The sequence below is a fragment of the Camelina sativa genome, chromosome 9 (assembly GCF_030686135.1).
Source record: "Camelina sativa cultivar CO46 ecotype springtype chromosome 9, ASM3068613v1".
Lineage (NCBI taxonomy): Eukaryota > Viridiplantae > Streptophyta > Magnoliopsida > Brassicales > Brassicaceae > Camelina > Camelina sativa.
In genome coordinates, this window is record NC_141888.1 from 31,753,932 (window position 1) to 31,767,943 (window position 14,012).

At 34.5% G+C, this 14,012-nt stretch overlaps 1 protein-coding gene across 3 annotated transcripts; it reads right to left on the bottom strand.

Annotated features, from left to right (window-relative positions):
• Positions 1-4,729: 4,729 nt before the first annotated feature.
• On the bottom strand, positions 4,730-8,374 carry LOC104712233 (protein LONG AFTER FAR-RED 3-like). Of its 3 annotated transcripts, none has more exons than XM_087464346.1 (13): positions 8,172-8,374; positions 7,932-8,080; positions 7,643-7,744; positions 7,481-7,553; positions 7,194-7,300; positions 6,984-7,107; positions 6,666-6,860; positions 6,469-6,554; positions 6,146-6,253; positions 5,934-6,029; positions 5,742-5,840; positions 5,578-5,652; positions 4,730-5,493 (listed from the first exon to the last, which is right to left on the bottom strand). In XM_087464346.1, exons 1-13 carry the CDS (start codon positions 8,248-8,250, stop codon positions 5,338-5,340), a joined length of 1,449 nt encoding a protein of 482 aa, XP_087320472.1. In that variant the 5' UTR covers positions 8,251-8,374; the 3' UTR covers positions 4,730-5,337. The 3 variants fall into 3 exon arrangements, with proteins under 3 accessions (XP_087320472.1, XP_087320473.1, XP_087320474.1); XM_087464347.1 differs by having other exon boundaries at positions 7,412-7,553; positions 8,172-8,372; XM_087464348.1 differs by lacking the exons at positions 7,643-7,744; positions 7,932-8,080; positions 8,172-8,374 and having other exon boundaries at positions 7,437-7,549.
• Between the last annotated feature and the right edge of the window lie 5,638 nt (positions 8,375-14,012).

Below are 14,012 nucleotides of genomic sequence, written 5' to 3' on the forward strand. Positions count from 1 at the left end.
TACGTCTGATTTATACTCAATATAATTCAAAGGTTAAAATCATACGAACTGATAATGCCCCTGAATTAGTATTTACAGATATTATTAAGACAAATGGAATATTGCATCAGTTCTCTTGTGCTTACACACCTCAACAAAACTCTATAGTTGAGAGGAAACATCAACATCTCCTAAATTTGGCTAGAGCTTTACTTTTTCAGTCCAATGTCCCACTTGCATATTGGAGTGATTGTGTATTAACTGCAGTTTTCCTCATCAATAGAACTCCATCTGTTTTACTTCATAATGCCACACCGTATGAGTTACTTACTAAACGAAAACCAGAATATAATGTTCTTAGATCTTTTGGCTGTTTGTGTTATGTTTCCACTTTGTTAAAAGATCGTCATAAGTTCAGTCCTCGTTCTGATAAGTGTGTCTTCTTAGGGTATGCGTCTGGTTACAAGGGCTATAAAGTGTTGCATTTGGACACAAACATCATCTCCATATCTCGTAATGTCATTTTTCATGAAAACATTTTTCCTTTTCATGATATCTCTGCATCTTTTCCTTCTGAGTTTTTTAGTTCCAAGATTTTACCTGTTTCGATTCCTTTACCTGCTGATGTGATGCATTCATTACCGACCCCTCTTGCATCACCGTCACATGCATCATCTGACCATGTGCATACACCCTCTAGTGCTATTCCTCCTGCCACAGAGAGTGTTACAGCAGATACTGGTGTCGTTCCTCTAAACAATGCTAGACCACGACGCACAGCTAAGGTACCGAGCTATTTATCTGATTATCACTGTGCTCTTTCTCGTCTTTCATCACATATTTCTTTTCCAGAAACACATAAAACTCCATATCCACTTTCTTCAGTTCTTTCTTATGAACATTTCAAATCTCCCTATCAGTCAATTGTTCTTTCTTTTTCTCTCGACATTGAGCCAACATCTTTTCAACAAGCCATCAAATGTAAGAAATGGACGAAGGCTATGGATGTGGAGCTCGATAACATGGAGGATAGTGGGACGCTTGAGGTTGTTTCTCTACCCCCTGGTAAAAATGTGGTTGGTTGTAAATGGGTTTATACAATCAAATACAATGCTGATGGTAATGTTGAGCGATATAAAGCTCGATTGGTAGCCAAGGGTTTTACTCAACAGGAGGGCGTAGACTTCTTTGAAACTTTTTCACCAGTTGCTAAGATGGGTAGTGTGAAGTTTCTTCTTGGTTTAGCAGCGAAGCTAGGATGGAGTCTTTGCCAAATGGATGTCACTAGTGCCTTCTTGCACAGTGAACTCGATGAAGAAATATACATGAGCCTTCCACTTGGATATACTCTGGCTTCTGGTGTCTTACCTCCGAACCCTGTCTGCCGCTTGAAGAAATCCATATATGGCTTGAAACAGGCTTCTCGCCAGTGGTATAAGTGTTTCTCTAATGTTCTTTTGAACAATGGATTCACTCAGGTTCCTTCTGAGAACACTTTATTTGTCAAAATGACTGGTTCATCTTTCATTGCACTTTTGGTGTATGTTGATGACATCATGATTGCGAGTAATAGTGATGCAGAGGTTCTTTCTATCAAAGCGATCCTTGCGAAAGCTTTCAAGATCAAGGATCTAGGACCGGCAAGGTTCTTTTTGGGGCTTGAGATAGCTCGCAACTCTTCTGGTATCTCTGTTAGTCAGCGCAAGTACTGCTTAAATCTCTTGAGTGATACAGGTTATTTAGGCTGCAAGCCAAAGAATGTTCCAATGGATCCTTCAAAGGCGTTGTTCAAGGATACTGGTGTTCTTCTTTCTGCAGATGAGGCCAGTTCTTATCGAGCTTTGATTGGTCGACTGCTGTACTTGACTATCACTTGACCTGATATCACCTTCGCTGTCAACAAATTGAGCCAGTATCTATCTTGTCCTACTGATGCGCATCTCCACGCTGCTCAGCATGTTCTTAAGTATCTCAAGCGGAATCCAGGACAAGGTTTATTTTACTCTGCTCAGGATGATCTCCGTTTGACTGCTTTTTCTGATGCAGACTGGGGCACTTGTCTTGACAGTCGACGGTCAGTCACAGGCCTATGCACTTTTTTAGGTTCTTCTCTTATTACCTGGAGGTCTAAAAAGCAGAAGATCGTCAGTAGCAGCAGTACTGAATCGGAATACAGGGCAATGGCGTTAGCTTCTGATGAATTGGTTTGGTTAGCACAGCTTTTGCAGGCTTTTCGTATTCCACTAGCTGGACCACTGAAGCTCTACTGTGATAACAAATCGTCTACTCATATTGCCAACAACCCAGTTTTTCACGAGCGTATAAAGCATATGGAGATAGACTTGCACCATACACGAGATCGAGTACTCGCAGGAGCTCAGCAAGTCTACCATGTCTCTACAGGAAATCAACTTGCAGATATTCTAACCAAACCTCTGCAGGCTGGTCCCTTTCACTCTCTTCTTGACAGGATGTCAGTTTCAAGTCTTTTCCTTCCATCCACAGATTCCAGTTCAAAGACTCGAGGAGGGGGTGTTAACACTATAATCTTATATTGTATAGTTTATATATGATTAGCATAGTGTTGGTGTATTAAGTCTCCTTTAGCTTAATACACTTAGTATATATATACTTGTATAGTTACTGATTACCAATTAATGAGAAATTAGGTTCTTCTTTCATCTCTCTCTCTAACTGTCAACACCATTGAGAGCTAGATTTATTTCTTTTTCTAATTAGCGTTTAATCTTATTTGTTAACTTCATCCTAATTTTTTGTTATTGAATTGGGTTTTTAGCTGTTACAAACTTGGAAAAGACTGGCTTGTGTAAGAGGTATCGGCTTCTGTGTCTAAGTTTTTAGACTGTTGGCTTGAACTTAATATGGCTTTGGGTTCATTTAGTTAAACTACTTTGCTAGAGAGTTTGTGTTGACGTATTCTTAACTAAGTTTTAAATCAAGATGAAAAGAAAAAGAAAACGACATTTCTAAAAAGCAAAGAATGAAGATGCAGTTGTTGATGTAGTCGATGCACTAGATCGGAGTACTACAAGAAGTAGGTCAACAAAGCACATATGACATGGAGCTGAAAGAAGGAAATCAGTTAAGGCGTTTAATATTCAAACCATAAAGCTTATGCAGACTACAAGCTTGGAAATGAGTGTAAAAGCTTGAAGAGTTTCCTTTTTAGTAGAAAAAACATGAAAAAGAATTTTCTATTTTATAAAAGAAAATGAAATTTGCAAAGAGATTAGACAATTCCTATTAGGACTAGAATAGGAATTTAAGTTTGTATGGGCATACCTATAAATAGAGTTAGCACTAGGCATGTCAATTAGGACTAAAATTCGTAGGCTGGCCCTGAAAAACACGGGGTTCAGACTTCAGACTTAAATTTAAATGTTAAAAAAAAATCGGGTTTTTTGAATTTAGCCTGTTTGGGCTATAGGGTTTTTTAGGCTTAGCTCGATTGGACACGGACCGAAAAGTCTTTAAACACATATATTTGTACTTTTTTATAAACATATTTGTTTGATTAAAATATTTGATTAATGATTGATCGTAAATAAAGTTTAAAATTATAACCCTAGTTTTCATATTAGAAAAGAGAGCAAGAGAAATTTAGATAAACCAAGTTTTGTTTTCCAAACCAAGTAGTTTCTTCTAATCTTCTCGATCAATCAGTCAGAAGCATGTCTGCCTTCTCCTTGAAGAAGCATTAGATCTGCTTGTTAATTTGCCTCTCTGATAACTGTCTCTAGATTATATATTTGACGTTTACCTTTGTTATTGATACGTCGATGAATTAAACGATCTGTCTTTCATGCCCAAATTAGCGGATCTTTTATAGTTAATTAAATCAATTTTATTCAAGTTTTTCTGTGATTGATTATGCTTTTTTTTCTGGTGTAGTGTCGAATATACACGTATTATGGGACGTCGAGGATTGCCCCATTCCGGATGGTCAAACGGCTGGTGATGTTATCCGTGACATAGAAACGGTCTTAGGCGAAAATGGTTTTGTGGGCTCTTTCAATATCACACCTTATATTGATTTGTTACAAATGCGTAATGACTTTGAAGGGATAATTGTCCGTCACCTCCCCGCAGGTGAATTCCTTTACACTCTTAAAACTCGCTAATTAAATTAATTCTCCTTAAACCTTTTTTTATATATATGTCTTCTGTCTTGTCTCTTACAGATGAGAGAGATAAAAGACTTGAACAGTATATGGTGGACATAATTCTCAGTGCTACGGTAAATAGTCGTCTCGTACCAGCAACTTTGGTACTACTCATCGGAGACATCTCAGAATGCCATGAATTGTTCAGGGTTTTTACTGCATTGCAATCTCGATTTAGATTCAAAGTTCTTTTAGCACAGCCTCCAGCCGGATCGGAACAGGTATCTTTAACTAAGAGTGGGCTTGTCCAAGCTCTATCAGCTGGACAAGGCCTTGTCATCAAGAATTCTGGTTTCCGGTACTAGTTTTTTGTTCAAAGAATTTTTCTAAATGCGTCTCACGACGTATATGTACTCTTCACTTTATCATGATTTGCGTGTGGATCTTGGTTACCTAGCTAAAGATGTCACAAAGCACATTATACATATTAGTATATTACATAGTATCTACAGTATCTCAAGTGAAGAATTTAACTAATTACTTAATTGCAACTCCATATGTCAATTGTCACGGGATCTACAAGAAGATAAACTCACGGGAACCAATTTGGTTCAACCAAACCCCGATGACGGCTGGAACCAGAGAGCCACGTAGATATATTACAGCTACTATACACATCCCATTGGCTTTACAACATTTTTTTTTCCTAACGTTTGTAAGATTTCTTGAATATATGAAACCAAATGTAATTACCAATATACATTTCCACGACGCTTAGAAAAAAAACTAAGAAATAATACAATTTCTTCACCATTCATGGGTACAATTGTTTTCCTCCTACGTAAGTTGCAAACACTGAAGCAGAGCCGTCTTTGGAGAACTCATCCCATGAACTTGTTGACAGTACAGCAAAATCCGCAAGCTTCCCAGGAGTTAAAGACCCTATGTGATGATCTAGAAACGCTGCTCGTGCAGCTGATATCGTGAGCCTACGATTATCAACATCAAGAATGCTTGAGAAAAATGCATTTAGTAAAGTAGAGAAAACGACTTTGAAATTGTTAGAGAAGAAGCTTTAATACGCAGCAAGCGCATCGGTAAAAGAGATGCATTCAGATGGAATCCAAGCGTGACTCCACTTGGGAGTTATTCGTTTCACCGCGGTTCTGATACTCTGCAACGGGTAAAGTTCCGCAGCCTGGAGGGAAAATCACAAAGTTGAGCCATGAAATTCCTAGTTCAAATATATTGTAAAAAAAACTTTGTATGAACCAAATGCCAAGAGTGCATTGCCATTTAAGAGAGATTGGAATAGATAAGAATCCCTTTGCGCTCTCTCAGAACCGAGCTTCTTAACAACAGAATAAGCATCATGAAGAATATGATCCGGCTGTTTAGGAGCATGCATTAGATACGTTAGATCAAGAAAGTGAGTTTTTAAGCCCAAAATGCTCAATGCCGGGAAGTAACTTACCTGAACTGAAGCTACAATGTGAAGTTGACCAAACCGGTTGGCTGATCCTGGTGTCAAATGTTGGGCATGCTCAATCTGTAACCAGGAAGTCAGAGATATTAACTACATACAGAAGAAGCAAATAGCTGGCTCAGAGGAATAGGTTTTTAAATAGCAAACTTCACCCTAAATCTTCTATCTCGGTCTCCATTAGTTGCAGCAACGAATTCGTACATGTCAAGGACCATGTCATTTGCTTTGTCGCCTATTGCATGGATAGCAACCTTGATCACAGCAGAACAAGATCTATATAAGCAAAACTAAAAATAGGACGATATGATGATCAAACATTTGGACAGAAGTAAGCAAGGAAACACCTGAAGCCCTGCTTTGTCAGCTGCCATTGTGAAGTTAGAAAGTTTCTCAGGATCCATCACTAATAACCCATAATCCCCAGGTGCATCAATATATTCCTGCATGCATACAGATAAGACGTGGGACTTTTTAGTGCCGTGAAGGATAAAATAACATATAACGAATTGCTATAGTAGATGGATTAGAAAAGACAAAGGAGTATGGTATTCTTCACCTCGTAAAAAAGTGCACTCTTAGAACCTAGAGAGCCATCAATAAATGCTTTGACGCCACCTAGATACAGCCATTCACTCAGTACAGATCCCATCTGAAGCTTAAGATCCTAAAAGCCATCATAGCACATATGATATAAAGCATCAGACATTGAAAGAGAAATTGAAAAATGAGAAATCTATGTAAATTGCAAAACATGAAGTTGAAGAATGCTATAAAATATGCTTTAAGTTCCTCATGCTAAAGAAGCACAAAACTGCTTGTACAAAATACTATCTGTTCTTATTTATCAGAAAACAAGAGTTGCTTCTGAAGAAAGCATACCACTAAACGTGACCATGTCGTTATCGGGAAAAACAAGCAAGCCCGTATCATCATCTTCTTCGAGGAATCAGCCCATAGATAGACATCTGTACCATAAAAAACAAAAAAAAGAGTATATATGGAACTCAAATGAGTTAGTACTAAAACCCTTTAATTCTATTATATGGCTGTCAGGTTAACAAAACGATTTATTGTACCTCGAAAGTCTTTCCAGGAGAGCTCATCCGTAGTGCCAGGAAGGTATCTTCCAAGATCAATAACGGTTGTTATGCCTCTAGTCAAAGCATATTTGCTAGCTCTAAGAAGTGCTTCCCTACGTTCATCTACCGTGATTTCTTTAACCCAGGGAGTGATAAGCTCCATAGCAGCATCTATCAAAAGACCTGTCGGCTCTGCATTGATTCAATAATAAAAGCAAGTACCAGCTCATGATAAGTATACACTCACAAAATATAAAGTTCCTCTGCAATTCACATATTAGATGTATATATACATTAACTTAAAAAAAGCATTACCGCCACTAGGCATCCTCATTATGGTTCCACCAACTGGATCTTCCGTTAAACTTGTAACACCAGCCATCCTAAGCGCAAGGGAATTTGCCAATGCCATATGAATATCCAACCTAATCAACCAAACCTATAAATAAAGAGAAAAAAATTATATTAAGTAAGACGATAATTGTTGACTATTGACAAGCACAAAGAAGTCAGGAGACTTCATACAGGATTATGAGGGGAAATTTCATCAATCCATGATGCAGAGGGCATTTCTCCCCCCCAAACATCATTGTTCCATCCACCACCTAGAATCCATGAGCCTTCCTTTGCATCTGAAATTTGTTGTTCATCACATAAATGCAGCATAATGAATATAAATACTCACTCTCCCACTACTATAAGAATGTTCACTGTACACTGTACACAAATAACTAAAAACATACACTAATAAAGGAATGAAAGTGTAACCACAATATGATTGTTCGACTTCAAGATAATGAAATATTGATTACTCTGCACCGCGTCCTTCACCAGTTTACAAAACTCATCTTTATGACTCACTCCGCCAAGTTCAACTTGGGCCATCTATGCTCAAGAGAGTAAAGGTTAACTTGACAATATACATATGAGTTTAAAAATAAAGAACACATAAATAAGTTTGCATGCATAATCACCTGTAATCCCCCAGAAATGAAATGAACATGTGAATCAATAAGTCCAGGCAGTACAACTTTCCCTTCCAAATTCACCTCAATAGTTCCATCTCCTATCAAACCCTGTCTTCATCGAAAAAATTGTAATTTACATGAGAACGAGAAAAAGTTATCAAACACTCAATTTCATTCATGCTAATGAAGTAAGTATAAAAGCAGCAGACAAAGACAAAGTCATCAAGCCACTTGAACATTAATACAGAGCAAGTCAGCAACAACCACATTGAACACTGAAAGAAGTGTGAAGGACCTTGAGAGTTGAAAAGCTTCCGACTTTGAGAATCCTGCCATTACAAATCGCCATGGAATCAGCAAATGGCAAAGAGCTATCGCTGGTGAATATTGTTCCATTTCTCACCAACAAATCCGCCACCGGTGGTGTAAGAAGAGACTTGAGAGCTGACCAATCAGCCAACATAAAATGGAATCAGTCGAAACAAAAAAAAAAGGGGAGCTAGCTAGCAATGGAAAGGCGTCATCCTGTCATTACATAAGTCAGTGAGCAGAGGAAGATACGCGACGGAGATAAGGAGGAAGATGACAGCCGAAACGACAACGAAGAGGTTCATAGCTGCCGGAGAAATTTAAAACAACAACAACCAAGGACAAACTTAATATTACGTTCCACTTGTAATGCTCAACTTCGTAAGCTCTTTTTGTTCAACTTGAAGGCGAGTTAGGTTATATATACAAATTTAATTTCATAGTGGTCGGAGTAAGTTTAAAAACAGATACAGCAAGTTAGTTAACAACAGCCACGGATTAAATTTAATGCCACGTTCCATTTGAAACCATAATTTTAAATTATGCGAATCCCTTTGATATCAACTTCATTAACCTCTATATGCATTAACTTGGCTCAACTTGCATATATACAAATTTAATGTCACGTTCTACTTGAAATCAAAATTTTAAATTATGCGAATCCCTTTGATGAGGGGATCTCTAACCATCTCTATATTTGTCTTTATCTTCTATTTTTAGAGTAAAATATACTCCAACTAATCTTCTATATCCACCTCTATTATAGAGTTGCTCTGTTTTAGAGACAAAAATAGAAAAATATTAAAGATGATATTAGCTCTATATGCAATGATATAGTACAGCTACACAACTCATTGGCTTTTATTCCCGCGTCCATGTCTCTCGTGCGTGGAGTGGACTACTCATCACCAACAACACTTTCTTTAATATTTCTAAAGCTTTTAAGATTTCTTGTTTCTTGAATATATGAAGCCAAATGTCATTATCATATCAAATATACATTTCCATGAGGCCTAGAAAAAAAAATTGAGAAATAATACAATTCTTAGTTTCTAAGATTTAGAGATTTCATCATTCATGGATACAATTGCTTTCCTTCTACATAAGTTGCAAACACTGAAGCAGAGCCGTCTTTCGAGAACTCATCCCACGAACTTGTTGACAAAACAGCAAAATCCGCAAGCTTCCCAGGAGTTAAAGACCCTATGTGATGATCCAGAAACGCTGCTCGTGCAGCTGATATCGTGACCCTGCGATTATCAATATCAAGAATGCTTGAGAAAAATGCATTTAGTAAAGTAGAATAAAAAGACTTTGAAATTGTTTAGAGAAGAAGCTTTAATACGCAGCAAGCGCATCGGTAAAAGAGATGCATTCAGATGGAATCCAAGCGTGACTCCACTTGGGAGTTATTCGTTTCACCGCGGTTCTAATACTGTTCAACGGGTTAATGTCTACTACCTGGCGGGAAAATCACAAAGTTAAACTTGAATACGTAAAATGTTTAATACGTAATTTCAATTTTTTGGAAACAAGATTTCCCATCCTAATAAAATTTCCAAAACAATAGGAACCACTCCCTTTGACATTAAATATTAAGTTTATAATAAATTTAATTAATATTTAATTTTCAATTTTACAAAACAATATTTTCTCCATAGAAACATTTTCTAAACAAATTATATACACACATCTTGGCCATTTTAATAACCAAAGGTTATTAAAAGAAAAACAATGTGAAATTCATGTCAATCCCAACAAATAACTGTTAACAACTTTTATTTGCATTTCACAACAACTTTTAGATTTTTTATAAGTCTGGCTATAAGAGAAAAACTGGATTTGCGGTTAATAGATGTTGTAACTGCATACTTATATGGTCCACTGGATAATGAAATATATATGAGATTACCAGATGATATTGAGCTCAAAGATAAGAGTGGTTCTTGAGAACAATACTGCATAAGGCTAAACAAATCCCTTTATGGACTGAAATAAAGTGGGCGAATGTGGTACAATAGGTTAAGTGAGTACCTAGCCAAAGAAGGCTATAAGAATGATCCCATCAGTCCATGTATTTTTATAAAGAAGTTTGCAAACAAAGGGTTTGTAATCATAGCAGTATATGTGGATGATTTGAATATCCTAGGAACCTCTGGGAAAATCGCCCAAAGAATTGAATATCTCAAGAAAGAGTTTGAAATGAAAGACCTAGGACAAACTAAGTTTTGTTTGGGATTGCAGCTTGAGTATATAGATAATGGAATCCTTGTGCATCAAATGGCATATACTGAAAAGGTACTCAAGAGATTTAATATGGACCAGGCTGACTCATTGACTAGCCCAATGGTTGTAAGGAGCCTTGATTTGGATAAAGATCCATTCGGTCCAAAGAAGGACGAGGAAGAAGTTTTCGGTCCGGAAGTGTCATACCTCAGTGCTATAGGACCGTTAATGTTCTTGGCTAGCCACACTAGACCAGACATTTGTTTTGCTGTGAACCTCCTAACAAGGTTTAGTTCTTGTCCAACCCAAAGGCACTGGAACGGTATCAAACATATATTGCGTTACCTACAAGGAACGACAGATTTGAGTTTATTTTATACTAACTATAACAAAGAAGGTTTAGTTGGTTTTGCTGATGCAGTTTATCTATCGGATCCACATAATGCAAGGTCTCAGACCGGCTATGTGTTTACGCACGGTGGTACAGCAATCTCATGGCGTTCTATGAAGTAGACCATTGCAGCCACTTCATCTAATCATGCGGAGATTTTGGCAATGCATGAAGCCAGCCGTGAGTGTGTTTGGTTGAGGTCGATGACTCAACACATCAGGTCAGATTGTGGTATGAATGATAATAAGAAGCCAACTGTACTATATGAGGACAATACCGCCTGTATCGCACAGCTCAAGGAAGGTTACATCAAGAGAGATCGGACAAAGCACATTTTACCTAAGTTCTTCTTCACACATGAACTACAAAAGGCCGGAGAAGTTCAAGTGGTACAAGTTCAATCCTGCGACAACTCCCCTATATTATGTACAAAAGGCCGGAGAAGTTCAAGTGGTACAAGTTCAAAACAAATAAAAAATTCGTTGACCAAGCAAAGATTGAGGTGATGACAAGTTTAGTTTGCAACCACCAAACTCGGTAACTTATTCACCAAGGCGCTTCCAACTGCTACTTTCAAGAAATTAGTTTTTCTCCTTGGACTACACCGTCTCAAGGATCTTGACGGATGCACTCATCAGGGGGAGTAAATGCGTGTTGCACTCTTTTTCCCTTAACCATGGTTTTTCCCATTGGGTTTTCCTGGTAAGGTTTTTAATGAGGCACCATCTTACGCGCATTTACATATATTCAATTACAATGGACATCCAAGGGGGAGTGTTATGTATGATTTAGTGGATGTCCATTAAGGCCCATTAATAGTCCATTAGGTTATAACCTAATGCTTGTTCACCAAGTTGTATCCCCTATATATACTCTATTATGTCTAATGAAAATGAGACAAGCTTTCCCCTTGCTTTAACATAAACTTGAATAATCATTTTTAACAGTAAAGTAACATGATTAAAGAAAAAATCTGCAGTATGAACTCGATCAGTGCTCACATGGCTAAAATCGGTCGGGTCCTTTATATCCGCCGTTGTACAGTTATCAAGCATATCTCATGTTTATAGAAAAACGTCTGGTAATAACACCATTTTATTACTATACTAGAGTTATAACCCGCGCACGCGCGAGACTATAATTTTATATTTATATATGCAAACTGCTGAATATAATTATATTTAAGATTAAAAATATAAATCTATATCGATGTCAAATTAATTTATTTTATTAAGTGATATATAAGTTCTATATTTCTTTTAATACTTGTCACAATTATTTTTTTTCTTTATTTTCCAGTATACACTCGTCATCTATTGCATCTACTCTTTTTCACATTCTATTATCTCACTTATATTATATTGATTATAAAGACATATCATAACTATTTTTCATATTTTTTCATCTTCCAATATTTTATTTTATCGGTTGAGTGATCATTACTTACTAACATAGACGTAAAAAAAAAACTTAGAGAATATACACATTCTTTGTCGTGAAGTTTCTTTGACAGTGTTGTATTACACGTAAATTTTGCTTCCTAGTAATGAATCTCATAATTGGACTCATTTCTATCTATAAACATCACATTATAACATCAAAGAATACATTTTATCTTAATTGTTTGACAAAAGAAAAATTATTTTCAGGTATATTATTTTTTCTACTTTAAAATATGTATAGTCTACTATGTTTCTATATAATGTTCTTCTGTTTTGATTTTTCCTAAATCTACAAACTCATAAGATTATTATAACTTTTAAATATGTGTATTTATGCAAAAAAAAAATAGAATACTTTTGAAATAAAATTCTACAATCTACCACTACATTTGTAATTATTTTTTTATTACAAATGGATTTCTCGAATTTCTTCTTAGTATTTTTTCACTATTATTTTTGGTATTGGTGATGTTCAGAATAAGTTTTCTTTAATATGTTTTATTTCAAGTAACCTTATACATTTCTCTTAAATATATATATATATATATATATATATATATATTATTTTAATTTTTGAGCACTTGATTAATATTTTCTCTTTTTGTTTGGAAATAACTTTGTTTAACAAATTTTACCATTTCAAAAACGATAAATAGCATAGATCACTCAAGCTACTTTAATTATTTATACTATTTAGAATTTTAAATAATAACATGCACCAAATCTTTCTAGTTTCAGTCAGTAACATGAATTTATAATTTAACATCAACAAACATAGTCTCAAGTTTATATTACTAATTATATTATACTATAATTGAAAATAATAAACTGACTTTTTAAATCGATAACATGAATTTATAATTTAACACCAATAATTGAATAATCTCTTGATTTAAAAACCTTTAAATTTCTGTGTTTTTTTTAACTCTTATTTATTCTACCCTAATAGTTGAAACTATTGAAATTAATTGTTGTTCTATTAAATATATGATAACGCTTTATTTTTCTCCTATTTCTAGTCGTTTTACAAATATTTACACAATTATTATATGTTATGATAAAAATATCTAATTTTATATTTATGTAATCTTTATTTATATTTTATTTTGATATTTTTTTCATTTTGTTTTTGTTTAATATTTTAGTTTAAAATATAAATTTTATTTTTAGTAATTATAAAAATATTATAAAATAAGTGAATTAATTGATGCATTAATTTTAGATTTATGTTTCTTTAATGATGTGGATTAATTTGTTAAAATTAAAAATAAAAAGTGATGAGGTGGAGGAAGGAGAAGAGAGAAAAGCCAACTTTATATATATAAAAATTATTTTCAGGTATATTATTTTTTCTACTTTAAAATATGTATAGTCTACTATGTTTCTATATAATGTTCTTTTGTTTTGATTTTTCCTAAATCTACAAACTCATAAGATTATTATAACTTTTAAATATGTGTATTTATGCAAAAATATAATACTTTTTAAATTTCAATTAAAATTCTACAATCTACCACTACATTTGTAATTATTTTTTATTACAAATAAATTTCTCCAATTTCTTCTTAGTATTTTTTTCACTATTATTTTTGGTATTGGTGATGTTCAGAATAAGTTTTCTTTAATATGTTTTATTTCAAGTAACCTTATACATTTCTCTTAAATATATATATATATATATATATATATTATTTTAATTTTTGAGCACTTGAGTAATATTTTCTCTTTTTTTGTTTGGAAATAACTTTGTTTAACAAATTTTACCATTTTGAAAACGATAAATAACATAGATCACTCAAGCTACTTTAATTATTTATACTATTTAGAATTTTAAATAATAACATGAAAATAATAATATCCACCAAATCTTTCTAGTTTCAATCAGTAACATGAATTTATAATTTAACATCAACAAACATAGTCTCAAGTTTTATTACTAATTATATTATACTATAATTGAAAATAATAAACTGACTTTTTTAATCGATAACATGAATTTATAATTTAA